The sequence below is a fragment of the Dromiciops gliroides genome, chromosome 5, assembly GCF_019393635.1.
Source record: "Dromiciops gliroides isolate mDroGli1 chromosome 5, mDroGli1.pri, whole genome shotgun sequence".
Taxonomy (NCBI): Eukaryota; Metazoa; Chordata; class Mammalia; order Microbiotheria; family Microbiotheriidae; genus Dromiciops; species Dromiciops gliroides.
In genome coordinates, this window is record NC_057865.1 from 15,384,848 (window position 1) to 15,402,949 (window position 18,102).

Below are 18,102 nucleotides of genomic sequence, written 5' to 3' on the forward strand. Positions count from 1 at the left end.
ACCAAAGAGATTCCAATGGCCATATGCCTTTTATCTTCTTAGTGAAGTAGAAATCCATCATTTGCCAAAAGTGAAATAAGCTGGGGGCGGGGGGGGGGGGAAGGGGGGCAGGGGAGGTGTGGAACTGTGACCTAGAGGAAGAGGAAGAAGTCTAGAACAGCCCCTGGAAGTACACCATGCCACACCAAGCCAACTGGGACTGGCCCGCAAGTAAAACTGGCAGCTGGAGCTATTCCAGGAAATTCACCTGGATGGCGAGGGGAGGGAAGTCTAGCAAGGGCTCCCAAGGAAAGAGAAGAAAAGAGGCAGTTTTCAAGTCCCAGGCAAGGACCATAACCAGGAATCAGTCTGTCAATAGTGGGAGGGGGAAATGGGTTTGAAGGGCTGAGAGTATCAGAACAGGAGTATCGACCAGCTTGGTGGACAAGGATTAGAGGATCAGAGAAGGTGCCCCACAACCCAGCAGAAATCTTCTGGGCATGGGAACAAGCAGAGCTACCAGGAGGAGTCCATTCTGATTTAGAGACTACCTGGGTGGTATGGTGGATAGCACACTGGTCTTAGAGCATGAAAGAACCAAGTTCAAATCCTGCCTCAGACACTAACTAGCCACATGACTTTGGGCAAATCACTCTGTGCCTCCATTTCCTGCTCTGTAAAACGAGAGGGTTGGATTCAGTGGACTCTAATGTCTTTTTCGGTTCTGTGCCTATGATCCTGCACCCATGCAGCCCTGGGAAGCCCGAGCAGTGAGCAAGTCCTGAGCAACTGGAAACACGGGCCGACAGGCTGAAGGAAGGGCTCCTAAAAAGAACAAGGCCCAAAGCAACCAACGCAAGTGCAAAACCAAAAAGAAAAACCAAGAAACACAGAACTACCGAAGGGAAAACCCAGCCAGCAGGGCTGAAAGACAGGCATGAATGATACTTAAGCATTTTTAGAGAACTAAAAATAATAATGGCTAATATTCCTATGGTGATTTAAGGTTTAAAATGTACTTTTCCATGCATCCTGTTGTCCCCACTTCACAGATGAGGAATCAAGTCGCCAAGTGGTTCAGCCACTTGTGGTGGTGTCAGGATGAAGCCCTGTATCTCTGGCTAGAAGTCCAGCCAGAGTGTCTTTCTCTTACAATCTTCAGTCCCACAGAGGGACACCTTGAACAGTAGGGATCAGGTATTCTACTTCTACCAAGGAATGTTCGTGTGAGAATGAGATCAGAGTGTAGCCCAACTGACCGAGATGAGACTTTGGAAGAATGCCCAAGTGTAGGAACTGAAGGACTTCTGCACACATTGCCAAAGGGCACTCACAGCTCTCGGTCTTGGGAAAGGGGAGGCAGCCTCTTCCCAGAATGGTTTTGGATTAGTTGTGGCTAGAGGTGGGGGATGAACTCATCTCTGGTGGTCCAGGCTGGTCCAGTCCAAAGACCACAGTATCGAATGTGGAAGTATTCAGAATGTTCCATGGCAAGAGAGACGGGGAATACAGATAGACAAAACCCAGAAGAGGATGCCAACGCTCGGCCGCCACTCATGAGGAATAAAGACACTGGGCCACTCAATGATGGGAAAGCAAGGACCCCACGTGAAAAACAGAATCATCTTCCTGAGTCCAGGGCATGAGAAAGGAGCTAAAGGAAAGGAAAGAAGCCCAGGGGACCATCTCCTCATAGCACAAAGATGAGTTTATTTTCAAAGAAAAGAAAAGGGGGAAGAAAGGCTTGAAATTAAAATGCAAAGAGTGGATCAGCTCCACGCGAAGCTGGGAAAGTCCTGAAAGACCCTGGGGAGGAGTGGGAAACAGGATTCAAGGCCATTTGTACAGAATTGCAAGGACAGAGTGTCCCGACTGCTTCCCAGCAAGGATGGCTGTCCTCGGGGAAAGGATCAGCATTTTTATGTGAGGGACTTTTCAGGTGGTTTGGGGGTAAATAAAGTCCTTCAAGGAGAGTACAGGGAGTAGAAAGAACCAGATTTGGAACCAGAAGACCTGGGTTGAAATACCACAGGTGCCACTTGGCATCTGTGTGGCCTGGGGCAAAAATCTTCCTCTCTTGGGTCTCAGCTTCTTCATCTGTAAAGTGAGAGGGTCGGAGTGGATGGCCTTGGAAGCCCCCCCCATTCTACGTCCATGGCCCCAAGATGATCCCAATGGAAAGCTTTCTCAAAGGAAGGGCAGCCCCCTGATGTGCATCAGTATGAAAGGGAGGACAAACGTGGAGGCTTCTCTCCCGTGTCCCCCTCGGCACACACTGCACAGACACAGCTGGGGCAGGCCCAGCTGTGCTCTCATCCCAGGGCTCCAGGCGGCCTCTGAAACGCTGCAGCCCATTCTGCCAAACAGCCTTAATTAAGACAAGTCAGCAACCTTCAGCAGTGGGTGCAGTTGGGGGGCATACCCAAATGGGAAAGCCAGGCTAGTGGAGAGGAAGGGGATCAGACTGGTAGATGTGCCACTCAGGATGGGGGGGAAAGGAAGCGGGAAAGGCAGAGGGAAGGGGTTTGAGGAGGGTAGAGAAAGAGAAGACATGAACATAGATAAAGTTAGAAGGCTGATTTTCCCGAGGGGCTCATATTGGCTCAGTTAGTCAGTGAGCAAACATTTACAGCCTTGCCTTCCAGAAGAGAAGGTCTAGAGATAGTGGGCTACAGGGTCCTCACAGAGAACAGGGAATTTCTTCCCAAGGCACCAACTTGAACATGGCGTTTATCCCTGATTCCAATTTGATTCAGAAGACATTTATTAACCATCTACAATGGGCAGGACACTGTGCTGAGCACTGGGGATGGCAGAGGAAAGATAAATAAGAATGATATGCTTTCCCAGCTCCCAAAGAATTTATAGCCTAGGTGGGAACATAGGATCATATGACTGAGAGGTGGAAGGAACCACTTGGCTCCGTGTCCCTGCCTTTGCAGGTGAGGGTGCTGAGCCTTGAGAGAGGTGAGGTGGCTGGTCCCAAAGGAAACTGTGCTGTGTTACACAGTATGTGTGTGGTGCACTGTGAGAAGTGAGGGGACAGGACATTCTATCACATGAGGATTGGGTTGGGTTAGTAGTAGAGTCACAATTCACTCCCAGGTCTCATGGATCCAGAACTCTGATCTGGCTACATCCCCAGTCTAATAAATACCAAGACACAAAAAATCTGGGAGGGAACTCCTGCCACCGCCCCCTCGATGACACAGGAGGTTTGACTAAACACCAAAGGTCACACAGCTACTGTCCGAGGGGAGATTTGCACCCAGGGCTTCCTGACCCCAAGCCTAACACTGTCTCTTCTTGCTAGGCTGCTTCCTGCCTCTCCACTAGGGAAAGGGACCAGACTTCTCATTTCATGTGTGTATAAGGAACTCTCAGGTACGGACACTCCCTTTACCAACACAGGTTAACATCTTCACGGTAACTTAGAGCATTAAGCAGTGAAGTGACTTGCCCAGGGTCACAGAGCCAGCGTGCACTGAAGGCAGTGCAGAGGTAACAAAGAGGGTGTGTGTAGAGAGGAGCTGCTCTTCTGATGCCATGGAAGTGAGCCTGGAATCTGGAAGACCAGGGCACTGCAAGCACTGAGTGGTCTTATCTAATGAGACGGACCAGCCAAGGATCAGCCCAGCTAAGACGAGAGGCTAAACTCACCACCAGGGTGGCTTCAGGCTCAGGGATTTTTCTGGCCACAGCATCTTGTGAAAACCACCTCTGATACATGGAAAGATTATGATGGGCAGGGGAGGGAGCGAGCGACACAGGGAACAAGTCACAGGAGACCAGAGGTGCCCACCAGGCCAGCACCTTCCCCCTCCCAAACGGCCTTCTCAGGGCCCCTGGAAGAACTGCACAACCTCTCCCTCCCCTCCACACATCCTTGTTTCTCTTCTAGTCCTTCAGGCTCACAACCTGGGCCTTATCCTCAACTCTTACCTCATTTTCCACCACCAATCTGCTGAGGCCTGTCCATGCCACCTCCATATTTCTAACCATCAGGCGCTCATCCCTTGTGCCTGGACCCCTGCAGCAGCCCCTAACTCCCCTCCCATGCCAGTCCCCAGGCTATCCAGTTAAGCTGCTAAAATTACCTTCCTAAAGCACAAGTGTGCCGAGGTCACCCTCTGACTGAAAAAGCTTTCACCTAGGGGCTCATCCCCCAGGGCCTGCAAACATTTTGGTTTTGTTTTTTAAAATATTTCAATATTTTGATATTTGATAATGTTTTATTTTATATATTCTGATATTTGATAATATTTCTACCATTTCTCTTTTAAGTATTTTGATATTTTAATATTTGTATTTGATTTTTCAATATTTTTCCTATTTTGAAATCTAACATTTGTATTTCAATATAACTGGTTTCCTTTGTCATCCTATGTATTTTGGAACCTTGACCAGACTACCATCAAAGGGATCTAGGATACAAGAAGTAATAGTTGTTGTTCAGTCATTTCAGTCATATCCGGCCTCAGACACTTACTAGCTGTGTGACCCTGGGCAAGTCACTTAACCTTATTTGCCTCAGTTTCCTCATCTGTAAAATGAGCTAGAGAAGGAAATGGCAAACCACTGCAGTACCTTTGCCAAGAAAACCCCAAATGGGGTCATGAAGAGTCGGACATGACCGAAAAACAATTTAACAACAACAACATCTCCAAAAGAATAGAAATTTCTTTTGGGCAAACCCCTAGCTTGTTTTTATTGTTATTGTTATTGTTATTATTATTATTATTCCTCAGCACAGCGCTTTGACATACAGTAGGTGCCTATTAAGTAGTTGCTGCACGGAAGGAGACTGTCCATAGGCACCTGCTAGGCAGGACACTCACCAAACTGCCCATCCTTCTTGACATACAGCTCCAGGATCCTGTAGGCAATGGTGGTGGATGCTGGGATCTCAAGGACCACGTTGAAGTCTCTTGTCACATTCCCATCTTCATTCACTGAAACCTGAGAGGGAGAGAGGGGGCGGGTGGGCAGGGAGTGAGGGAGTTTCCTCCTCCTCCTCCTCCTCCACCCCCCTTCTCTCTTCTCCTCCCCCCTTCTCTCTTCTCCTCCCCCCTTCTCTCTTCTCCTCCCCCCTTTTCTCTTCTCCTCCCCCGCCCCAGCCTCAAGTTCATTACCTGCCCGCTGCCAGCCCTCCTGGCACCAAAATGAGGTTTCAGTGCCCAGAAGAAAACAGAGGTATGCCTTCATGGAGTGTCCCAGCCCCTTTGGCGAGGCTTATTGAAACAGCCCTGAGCACCCTGATGAAAACCCCGAGCTTTGTAGGGAGAAGCAGGAGGAGGAGGAGAGAAGCCGCGCACGATGACTGTGGGGCCAAGTTCTTGTGTTACAGGCTTGGGGATCCTCGGCAACAGCCTCCAGAGGACTTGGGGAAGGGGCCGGGGAAGAGAAGGGGATGCAGGGGAAGGAAGGACCCTCCCCCCGCCCCAACCAGGTGGCTGGGACCTTTAAGGAGTTCTACAAATTCAATAATTTAACCTTTACCAAAATGCCCAGTTGTCCTTGGCACTAGGCACTGGTAGGAACAAAAAGTCAAGAACAAAACAGTCCCTGCCCCAAGGAACTTAGATATAGACAGATAACTCAAAATACCATTATTACAAGTAGGCAGGATGGCACAACTTGCAGTCAGGAAGACCTGGGTTCAAATCCTGACAGCCATTTACAAGCCACATCCCCATGGCCAAGTCATTTTGACCATAGATTTCCTTAGTGGTAAATGGGAATCATAATGCCCCCTCACAGGGTTATTGGAAGGCTTGGAGGGAAGAAGGCGGGTAAAACTCCAGGGGAGGTGAACACCAAAGAACACCATTGGAGCATCTATGGTTCACAGCCACAGAATCACAGCCACAGAAGGGAATGTGGAAGAATCTTCATCCAACCTGTGCCCAAAGCTCTAACAACACCTACAGCCACCCTGACCAGCATTCACCTAGCCTCTGCTGGAATACCTCCACTGACAGGGAGCTCAGTACCCACCAAAAGCATCAATCCATTCTCAAACATATCTAGTTGCTGGGAAGTTTGTCCTTCTATAGACAAAACCATACAGTCATCATCAGAGGTGGAATTTGAACCCAGGTCCTTCTGCCTCCAAAGTGATTGTCCTTTCCAGTATAGTACACTGACCCTTTCTATGGGGCCTCTAGGTGGCACCACAGTGCACAGAGCAAGAAAACTGGAGTCAAGAAAACTCATCTTCCTGAGTTCAAATCTAACCTCAGACACTTCCTAGCTGTGACCCTGGGCAAATCAGTTAAGCTTGTTGCCTCAGTTTCCTTATCTGTAAAATGAGCTGGAGGAGGAAATGTCAAAGCTCTCCAGTGTCTTTGCTGAGAAGACCCTCAATGGGGTCATGAAAAGTCAGACATGACTGAAATGCTTCCTCTCGAATCTGGGTTTAAGGCTCACCTTTGACACGTACTCGCTGGGTGGCCCTGAGCAACTCATTGTCATATACCTCCTGAAGTTGCGTAATATCCATGGGAGAAGAATGGGTATGGGGGACAACATCTGTGGACTGTTAATTAGACCACAGGATGTTTCAATAGATTTTGAACCTCCTCCCCTCATTAAAAGCAGAGCCCCTGCCCCCTGATTCCTAGACCAGAAGCCGCTCTGAGAGCTCCATGACTTGACCAGGGTCACACAGCCAAGATCTATGAGGAAAGGGACTCAAACCCTGAGGCAGAAAGAATATGGACTCTAGAGACACAGGATCTGGGCTCAAATCCAAGTCACTCCACCTCCCTGGGCCTCAGTTTCCTCATTTGTAAACTGAGGGCGTTGGACTCATGGCTCCCGAGGGTCCTCCTAGCGCTAATCTAGGCTCCAAAGAGTCCGGCCCAGCTCTATCCACCAGTCAGCGCTGCCTCTCAAGTCAGTTACGTGATGGGACCAGTGAGAGGTGATTGAAGCAAAAGTCAGTAGTCCTGTGAGATATTGGAGAAGAAAAAGTAGAGACTGAAAGTCAGAGGCCCTGCGTTCAGATCTTGACTCTGCCACTTACTCCCTGTGTGACCTTAGGCAAGCGACTTCTGGGCTCCAGTTTCCTTATCTGTAAAAGTGAGTGACAGGGGGCAGCTAGGTGGTGCAGTAGATAGAGCATCGGCCCTGGATTCAGGAGTACCTGAATTCAAATCCGGCCTCAGACACTTAACACTTATTAGCTGTGTGACCCTGGGCAAGTCATTTAACCCCAATTGCCTCACTAAAAAAAAAAAAAAAAGTGAGTGACAGTATCAGAGATAAAGACACAGAGAGACAGAGACAGAGAGAGACAAACAGGCAGAAATAGAGTATTAGAGAGAGCACGTATTGTGTGGGAGAGAGTGTGAGAGTGAGAATGTGTGCACTTGGGTGACGACTATCTGATAGGTTCCTTCTAGGCCGGACCACTTCACCACTGGAGCCCTGTCAGCCTTCTTTCCCCAGGCAGGTCCCCACCCCTGACCCCTGACTCTGGCCCACAGTCCAAAGGGCTGGGCTGTACCCAGCTCCCCACTTTCTCTCATGCCAGAAAGCCCCAGAGACGTGGCCTCATGGGCTCCACCTTCCAGGCACATGAACCACAATGATACGGTTTTATTCGAGAACAAACGTCTAAGGGCTGTTCAGGTCCCACAGCAGCTGGAGGGGAGGTGGAGGCCAAGGAGGCATAAGCACACCAGGCCTACAGACTCCCCTGGCTTTGTCCCAGTCACACCAGGTGGGCAGCTGGCTGGCTGTCTGGGGCATAGTGCCAACCCTGGACATGGCAACATAAGGTTTCTCTTGTTGGTGTCATTACAGCCAAGAGGGAGGATGCTGAGTTCTATGTAACCAGGAAAGTTTTTGTGGAGGTTGCCTCTCTGCCTCCCATCACTCAGAACTGAAGATCCTCAGGGATGGAAGGGCCCTCACCCTCCCATGTCAGGACAAGCGCCTCGACTAGGGGTCATCCAGCCATGGACCAGCAGGGAGGGGATTCCATCTGCTCTCCCTGGACCAGAGAGAGCACAGCACCGGCACCCTGGGGTGCCCTCCCTCCCTCCCCAGTGCTCCGCCCTGAGGCATTACCTGCACCCTCTTGGTCTTGAGGCCCACCATGCCGCCAAATTTCTTTTCTATCTGGACGTGCTCAGAGATCACACACTTTTGAGTCGTCACAATCTTTTGTGTCAAGATGCACAGGACCTCATTGTTCCTTTCCAGAACCTGCTGCAGCAGAGGACTTTTCAGATTTATTGTCCTGAAAAAGAGAAACGATCGTGAGTGTCCGGGGCCTTGCCGGAGCCTGGTGGCCCCATGAATCTTCCCCCTTGACAGAGCAAGGGGATTTGGGAGGGAGTCTGTGATGGCCACAGTAATTTATCAACTAGTAATTCTGTGGGAGGCAATCCAGTCGAAACAACATAAACCAAAATTTAGTGAGGCCAATTCGCAGCTCCCAGGCAAGCTGAGGATGCACTGGGAAACTTCGTTTCACTCACCACCCTGCCTGGGGCTGGGAGGGGGCTCCCAATATCCCACTACTCAAAGAGCATGGCTTGGGCACATCAGGTAACCAAATGAAGAAGGAAGGCAGAGGATGGCCAACTGGTCTTCGGACAGCCAGACATCTGCCCCCAACAGCTCTTGTGTGAGTCAAGCCCTTGGTACCCAGCCAAGTTCGCAAACTCCCCCTTCATATGGTCTAAAGAACAGAAGGCTGGGGGATGGCATAACATCCATCTTCCTGGAGGACACATAGTGAATGGGGTCACAAAGCAAATGAATCCCTCCTCATCTACACTCAGGACAAGATGTGGGGGAACAAGCAACATTGTGGACCTAGAGCTGGGTCTGGGTCAGAGGATCTTTCTTTCTGGGACAGTGAGGGTTAAGTGACTTGCCCAGGGTCACACAGCAAGTAAGTGTCAAATGTCTGAGGCTGGATTTGAACTCAGGTCCTCCCGAATCCAGGGCCAGTGCTTTATCCACTGTGCCACCTAGCTGCCCCCAGAGGATCTTAAGAAGGGACCTCAGAGGACATGATGGTGGCAGTCTTCAAGTATCTCAAAGAATACCGAGTGGAAGAGAGATTAGCTTTGCTCCATTTGGTCCCGGAAGGGAGAATCAGGAGTCATTATCAGAAGCTGTAAAGATGCACTATGCTCCTGTTTGATTCCTAACTCTAAGAGCTCCCTGGAAGATGGAGGCTTCCCCCCTCCCCCTCCCCCTCCCCCTCCATCACAGGCTGGGTGACCGGATAGCAGGAAATGTCTCATTTGGGGCTTTGTAGCCACATGCCTAGCACAGAGTAGGTATTTAATGATGTTTATTGAGCTTCAAGACAATCGTGCCCCAGTTGTACTAGATCCTGTTCAGTGACTCCAAACCCAAGTCATTATTCTTAGTACCCCAGAAACAAAGCTGAAATGGTCAGATTTAATAAAAAATCACAGTCTAGTCAATGAAAATCAGAAAATGGGATCTGGCTATCATTAATGATACCAGAAAGTTGAACATTTAAAGGGGGAAATTAGCTTTTCAAAGAACAGCCAGAAATAGTACTTTTTAAAAATATCTCATCAAGTCCCAGAAAGGGTTAATGACAACAAAGTGAATTTGATTTGAATTGATGTCAGTTAGGACTGGAGGCACCTGTGACTTGGCCCATTTGACTCATCTGCCTTCAGGTAGATGAGAGGAGGGGAGTGTGAATGTTGGGGAAGTTGGCAGAAAGGAGCCAGAAAGGCTATGTCTGTGTTAGACTGATGTGAAGGGCTCCCCAAACCCCAATCCAAGTGAATAGGCATTCATTAAACACGTGGTGCTGGGCACTGAGATACAGAGACAAAAACAAGAAATCACCCCTGTTCTCAGGAAGCTCCCATTCTCCTGAGGCAGGTAAATTATCGTGTCCTTCCCTACCCAGGAAGGGAAAGCTTCAGTCTTACAGGTAGAGACTGGCCAACAGTAAGGAGGCACATTCCATGAAAAAATATAGACATATGTATCAGTCCAACCAAGTCACGGTACAGGAGCGTCATGGAATATTACTATACTGTAACAAACTGTAAACCTGAAGAATTCAGAAAAGCCAGGAAAGACTTAGACAGATGCAGAAGGAAGCAAGCAGGACCAGGAAAACAGTGTGCACCATGACTTGTTCAGTCGCGTCCTACTCTCCATGAGGTCTGGGGTTTGCTTGGCAAAGATACTATGGTGATGTGAGATTTCCTTCTCCAGCGTGTCCCCATTTTACAGATGAGGAACTGAGGCAGGGATTAAGTGATTTGCCTAGAGACACGGTTAAGAAGCATCAGGTGTAACTTGGATCTTCCCAATGCTCGCTCCACTGCGCCACCTAGCCGCCCCTTACACAATGACTACAACGATGTAAATGGGAAGAACCACCAAAAAAGGGAAACAAAGCCGTGTGATTACAGTGCCCTCCAGAGGACAGACTGTGAAGCATCCTACCCACCTCCCCGTAGAAATATACATTATTTGGATATGGCCAATTTGGACATTTCTTTTGCTGGACTATGCTGATTTATTATGAGGGCTATGTTTGTTTTTATTTGGCAGGGAGGGAGAGAAAATTATGCTTGTTAATTGAAAAAAAAGTAAAATAAAATGGTCCATTAAAAAAAAGTTGCAAAAATATACCTCTCTCCCTTCTTTACAAAAGTGGAAGACTACTAGGTGGAGTACTACATATATTTTCACACTTGGTTGAGTTTACTGAACTTTTTTTCTTTATTTGCTGTTACAAGGTTTTCTGGAAAGGGGTTGGGGAAAGGGATATATATATATATATATATATATATATATATATATATATATATATATTTGAAAATGAAGGTGTTTTAAAATATAAGGGAGCAATAATAATAAAAAGCCAAAACCAAATGTATCAGTTCTTTGCAAAGCCTCCCTTTGCTGGTTTCAGAGAAAGTTCCCTTCCCCCCTCCTCCCTTCTGTCACAGCCAATTTCATCTTTTGGCTCATTCTTCAGCATCTATTCCCTTCAATCAGTCATTTTACAGACTTATTTCCTTCTAATTCCCACAGCAGAGGGGAAAAAAATTGTATTTCACAGACAACCCAATTCAAAGACAAGCTTTGCCTCGGGTACACATAAATAATGGCAGGGAATTATTGGAAGGCTTTCTCTTAGGAATTAAGAAGTGATACCACTCAGTGGAGCTCATTTTAACTCTACATGCTTTAAAAAGAAGCTACCAAAATGTCTTGGACCTATTTGAGAACAAAGGAAAAAACAAACATCTCAAACTTCCAAAAATGCTCTTATGAAAATTTCTGTGTTCAAGTCCTGGTCCTGCCACTCACTACGTGACCTTGAGCAAGTCGCTTCTCTAGGGCTTATGCACCTGTGCCACCTTAGGCAAGTACCAACATCTCTGGGGCTCAGGTTCCTTGTCTACAAGATGGCAGCTCTGAATCCAGGAACCATGCACAGATCCACTGTCCAGAAGTGCCTAGCTCCCCCCACAACCCTGACCCTCAAGTAATGAAAGGAGGAGGCAAAAGCTAGGGACAAGATGCAGCCAGCCGGGAATCACAGCCTTCCTTCACCATGATAACCGTGGGTCATTGCTGGGACAGTTACAAGCTCAGCCCTCCATCTCGGGGCTCTGGCTCCCAGAACAAATTGCTTTGTGGCTAAGCCCATCATGGTAATTAGTAGCATGGAAAACAGCACATGTTTGATAAGCCATTACAGACCAGTTTAGTCTTTGCCGAGCCTCTTGAGGTTATGATGGATGGGTGGGCTGGGAGGGGAAAGGAGCAGGATGAGAAAGAACAGCAGGTCCTACCATGGTGGGGACTCATTTCAGGGGCTCTAACAGGCTAATAGGGCTGGAGCTATTTGGCTGCTGCTGCTGCCACTCCACCTCCTCCTGAAGGGCCCTGGCAGCTTTCCTGCTTCCCCATCAGGGCGACTTGGGCCTCATTCCCCAGGACGGTGCTGCCACCTTTTGGAAGCTCTGAAAGATGGACAAATCTGGGATTTAGCATTTCTTTTCATGGTCCTTGTTGGGAGAGGAAACAGAGTTGAGTTTAAATCAACATGGGAAGACAACTCATCCCCCATGGACTCTCTGCCACTCAACCAGATAGGTTATTGGCTCAGAGAATCAGAGCTTAAAGAGATCTTAGCAGTTCCAGGGAGGGGCAGAGGTCATAGCAGAAGTCAGGGATTCAGAACTAGAAGAGACTTAGGCATCATCTCCTCATGAACACCACAGCCGGAGCTGTCCCCAAGCCCCAGATGATCCATGTAGAGCAGAAGCGCCACCATACTGGGAGGCAAGAATACCTTGGTTCAAATCCCATTCTGGTCACTAAAACTTTCCTTGCCTCAGTTTCCCCATGTGTAAAATGGGGGGGAGTTGGTTACATCTGTCTCACCCCCCACTTCCAATCAAACACCCTTCATTCAGTCACTGACCCTGCTCACAATCTTTGAAGGGTTCCCCATCGCTCACAGTATAAAACCCAAACTCCACATACTGGCATCATGAGCCCCTCATAGTCTGGTCCAACCTACCTCTCACAGCATCTACAGCAGCCCTTGGAGATAATGCAAGAGACTTCACAGGCCACAGATAGAAAAATATGTCTTTATTTTACTAACTCCTACCTGAAATTGAGCATTTCCTTCAATTATTTAAAACACCATCCTAAGAAGGGGCCCGTAGGCATCACCAAGACTTCCAGCAAGGTCCAGGATACACAAAAAGAAAAAGATAAGAACCCTGCTATGAGGAAACCAGGGCTCCCAGAAATGAAATGACTTGCTTAGGGCCACATAGCTAGAGACTGTCTGAGCTGGGATTCTACTGGGGGTCCAAAGCTCCATCCACCGCCACACAGTGACACGTGGGCACAGTCACACATGCAGTCACAGCCTCCAGACCAAGGCAGTTCCCTCCTCTGGCCCACGGCACTTCGAGATGGGCTCTAACTGCTAGGAATTGCTGACACTGAACCACTTTGTGGTTTCCACCCATAGGTCCTTACTCTTCTCTCCTGGGGCCAAGCAAAACAGGTGAATCTTCACCCCCTTGGCAGTCCTTCTGATGCCTGAAGGGTGCCCAGGGACTCCCTAACATGAACCTGGCAGCATCACTAGGTGTTTGTGAAATAGTATTTCGAGAGTGTGCTGAATCCTCCCCAGCTACCCACTTCTCCTTCTGCTCATCCATCATTCCCCGGCCTGGCCAGGGGCTGCATTTCTAGTTGGTGCTCAGTCAAGCATGGTGGAATGAATGGGTGACCAGAACACCACCTTTAAAAGACAAAGATCAAGGATGTGGAATGCTGCCTGTTTGAATGCCCCAAGACTCCTGGGGAGTGACCTGGGTGGGGTGTCATGGAGGCAGAAGTTATCTCCAGAAGTAAATAAACAGCCAGCCTCCCTTAATCACCTGAGAGGCAGAGGGTGAAGGTCTGACTGTACTTCATGGAGGAGAACATTGAACCAAAGGATGGTGATCCAAGGATGGAGACCAGAGCCATAAAGCATGACCTAAGACCCAAGGACAACATAGAGGAGCCACAGAGGGTGATGGGGTGAAAGGTGAAAAAAATGGGGGCTTTGGATTTCAAGGCCCGAGGCTTCTTGATTCAGTTCTCTGGGTCTCAGCTTCATCAAGTGAAGATGGAGAGGGCTGGACCAGATGGCCTCTGTGGTCACTAACAGCTCTCAGTCCTTGATCCTTCTGGGAAGAGGTGAGGAAAAGAGGGTGTTCCAATTTAACCAGGGACAAGTAGTATGGGAGGGGCAGACATGGCAGTCCAAGGCCCCGAGTTTGAATTCCAGTTTTGCCTTTTTGTCTCTGTGTGATCTTGGACAAATTCCTTAAACTCTGTGGCCTCAGTTTCCCCATCTGTAAAATGAAGAGGTCCCCTGTAGTCTAAATCCATAAGCCATCCCATCTGGGCCTCCATTTCCTCCTCTGTAAAATGATGAGGTTGAGCTGGGTGACTCCTCTAAATCTATGATTATATCAGATAATCAATAACGTGTCATGGAGACAAAAAATATTTGTGAGTTATTGGGTAGAGTTAGAAAATAAAGCTGCCAGTATTAATTTTAAAAATAAAAGCTCAGAACCTCAGGTGGGCAGCAACACATAAGCCCAGATATCACCAAAAAACAAAAAAACAAAAAACCTGGGTATCACGGAGTACAACTGTTTGGCATTCAAATATGTATTTATAAAGTGTGGATATTTTAAGATAGTCCTCATCATGCCCCCCCCCCGCCCCCAATGCTGCATTCTAGGGAGACTCCAGCCCTGGGAGCAGACTACATTCCCAAACCCAGGATACAGCTCTAATAAAGTTTGAGAACAGAGCCTAAACACTGAGGTAAGCTAGGCTGCAGTGTGGTCGTCTTTTCCTATAAATTCCGGGATCTTGACCTCACAGAATTTCACCACTCCAAGCCCGAAGCACACAGAGCCAACCTCCTATCCCTTCCTCTGCTCGTGCCTTGTCCATGACCGCATCCAGCCACTACACGGGCACCACATTTTTTTGGTGCCTCCTGTCATTTCCCATGAACAGAGTCCCCTTCCTGTATAGAAATCCTTAATCAGAATCCTATCAAACTCAGTGATATCAAACTGCATTTGCCAGCTTCTATGACGGTTCTGTCTTGCCCAGCTGGCACAAACATTGTGGCAAGACCCTCTCCCCATGTTCCCCACTCGGTGCCCCTCCTCTTTTTTCCCCTCCTCTCTTACACCTCACTGCACCCACCATTAGCATCTAATCAGATTCAGCTCCTCTGAGTGTGCGTGGCCCATTCCACCTCCAACTCTTTGGCCAAAGGGGAGTGCGCTGTACCCGTCTGGAAAGATGGCTACTGGGCATGACCGGCCACAGTCAGCTCAGAGGGCTACTAGCTCATATCCTCATTCAGTTGGTTCCCCACTGAAAACCCCAAAAGAGGAGACTCCTCCTCTCCAACCCCTTGACCACACAAGCCCCTTCCCTGTGTCCCAAGAATTCCATAGGATCATGGATCTCAAGAGCCGAGGAAACTTGCAGTCCCCTGCTCCAAGGCCTTCGTTTCATACGTGACCTGGTAGAGCCGCATGGTTTACCCCAAACCTCAGAGAGAGCCGGGCTATGAATCCAGCCCCTGCACCTGCAGGTTCCTCACTCAGCTAGAGGACCCTCTCCCAGAGGACTCATGGACCCCCTTTCTCCACATTCCCTTCTGTTCCTTTGGACCAGGTTCTTTGTCCTTTCTTATTCTTGGCCCTTCTGAGCTTTCCTGAGCTTTTATCAGATTGTAAACAAGGAAGGGAGCTCCAAGGGAATAAGCAGGCTCCTTCCTACTCCTTCATCTCTTCTCTTCTTCTTCAGACCAGGGGCATCACGGACCCCTCTGGCAGCCTAGTTAAGTCTATGGCTTAACTTCTCAGAACCAAGTTTTTAAATTCATAAAACAAAATATGGAGGATTAGCAAGGAAACCACTTATATTGAAAGTTATTAAAAATTTCACAGACTCTAGGTTAAGAATCTCTGCTTAAATTGTTGGTGGAGTTGTGAATTGATCCAACCATTCTGGAGAGCAATGTGGAACCATGCCCAAAAGGCTTTAAAAGTGTACATACCCTTTGACCCAGCAATACCACTACTAGGTATGCATCCCAAAGAGATCATAAAAAAGGGAAAAGGACCCACATGTACAAAAATATTTATAACTGTTCTTTTTGTGGTGGCAAAGAATTGGAAATTGAGGGGATGCCCATCAAATGGGAAATGGCTAAACAAGTTGTGGTATATGAGTGTAATGGAATATGATTGTGCTATAAGAAATGATGAGCTGGCAGATTTCAGAAAAACCTAGAAAGACTTATACGAATTGATGCTGAGTGAAGTAAGCAGAACCAAGAGAACATTGTACACAGTATCAACAACATCGTGTGATGATCAACAGTGACAGACTTAGCTCTTCTCAGCAAGACAATGCCAAAAGACTCAAGATGGGAAATGCTCTCCACATCCCAAAAAAGAACTATGAAGTCTGAATGCAGATTCAAGCATACTATTTTTACTTACACTGTTGTTGTTTCTTCTTTCTTGTGGTTTTTCCCCCTTTTTCTGATTCTTCTCTCATGAGCATGACTAATGAGGAAATATGTTTAATATGATTGAAATGTATAACCTACTTCAAATTGCTTGCTGGCTTTGGGAGGGGAATGGGAAAGGAGGGGGGAATTTGGGGACTCAAAATCTGACAAAAACGAATGTTGAAGACTATCTTTACATGTAATTGGAAAAAATAAAATACTATTAAGAATCTCTGCTTAAGACCCAGTGATAGCCAATCAAGAAACTGCTATTAGGTACCCACTAGGTGCTTGGCACCTGGGATATGGAGACAAGAATGAGACAGCTTTTCCCTCAAGGAGCTGGTCTGACATGGAATGTAAGGATAAAAATCACACTTGGATGGCAGGTGGAGCACATCTTTCTTAAAGGACTAAGGACCACTTTCCAAAGCAAAGCCAGACTCAGCTTATCCAGCAACTTGAAGAAGCAGGGATACTGGGTGGCGGGGAGAGGAGATGGAATCAGTCACAGGTGGTTGGGGTGGGGAGGAGAATGAGCTAGAGGTCTTCCCTAACCTAACCTTCCCATTCTATTGCCAAGCTTGCTACTGCACATGCCACCTAAGGTCCAGCTGGATCTGAGCAGAAGCAGGGTGGAGTCCCAAGCAATAGCTGGCTAATCGGGACCTGGTTAGGGTGGTTAAGGGGGGAGGGAAGCCTAGTCAGGGAGGGTAGAAGGTTTACTGTGGCCATTGGCCATTTAGAGTGATCAGGTTGGCATTAGCTTAGTTAACCTGCACTAATCACCAAACACCAAATGTTTGAAAACAATAGAACACAGACACTGAATTCCAAGTCATCTTGTTTGTGAAAGTGATAAAGAGAAAAGTGGAGATGGCCAACATCGCAGGGAGCAACTCATCCTGTTCACTCATTTTACACTTTTGGAAACTGAGACCCAGAGAAGGGAAATGGTTTGTACAGAGTCACCCACCCTGTTACCACCAGAACCAGGACTAGAGAAAGGTTTTGTTTCATCCCAGGGCTCTTTCCACTAAGGATTTCATACTGCCCAGTGTGGTGTAGAGACCAAGTGACGAAGTATAAGACACTAAAGGTAAGCGTAGACAGGCTAGCCAGCAGGAGATCTGGGGAGATTTCTAATGTGGAAATGTCTCTCCCAGAGTTATCTCTTATGTGCTGAACTTGTGATATACATAACAAGAAAAGCCAATGTTCACAAACAATCTCTTTTATAATTCTACTATGTATATGGAAACGCCCGTTTTAGTTTATGAATATCCTTTTTAAAAATTAAAATCGATGCTAGCTGTGAACTACCTGGGTTACGACTCACTGTCAAGCCCTTTAAGGAAAATCTCTCTCCATCTGGCAATGCCTCCAGACCCTACACCAACCCCCCTGAACAACAGTTGGCACTTCAGTAGGAGTATATCAAGATCCTGCACCCAACATGCCGTTTCCACTGCCAGCCTCTGGTCTGGGAGTCTGAAAGCTATAGAGCACAGTTCTGGCTGTCAGGCTCCCACCTCTGACACCGAATAGCAATAATAGATGAGTTTCCTCATCTACAAACGTTCAATAACAATACTCAAGGGCTATTGTGAGGCTCAAAGATCATGTGGGAAAGTGCTTTGTAATCTCTAAAAGAGGTTCTCAAGCTGGCATCCAACCACTAATTTTTAATGGTTTGATAACTGTATTTCAATATGATTGAGACAACAGATGGCAAGCCCTTTGCAAATGTTAATAAGTAAGCATAAGTGTAGCTAGGTGGCACCGTAGTGCATAGAGCACTGGGCCTGGAATCAGATAGACTCATCTTCATGACTTCAAACCCATCTCTGACACTTACTAGCTGTGTGACCCTGGGCAAGTCATGTAACCCTGTTTGCCTCGGTTTCCCCATCTGTAAAATGAGCTGGAGAAGGAAATGGCAAACCACTCCAGTGTCTCTGCTAAGAAAACCCCAAATGGGGTCACAAAGAGTCAGACATGGCTGAAATGACTGAACATCA

General features: G+C 47.6%; 1 protein-coding gene across 3 annotated transcripts in view; it reads right to left on the minus strand.

The window, feature by feature from the left end:
• GSDME (gasdermin E) overlaps window positions 1-18,102 on the minus strand; it is a 63,137-nt gene that overhangs the window by 22,435 nt on the left and 22,600 nt on the right. For all 3 annotated transcript variants that reach the window (XM_043969115.1, XM_043969114.1, XM_043969116.1), the window contains exons 5-6: window positions 8,056-8,227; window positions 4,818-4,938 (exon numbers count right to left, since the gene is read on the minus strand). In XM_043969115.1, coding sequence (XP_043825050.1) covers window positions 4,818-4,938; window positions 8,056-8,227 — 293 coding nt within the window. The remainder of the gene's footprint in view (window positions 1-4,817; window positions 4,939-8,055; window positions 8,228-18,102) is intronic.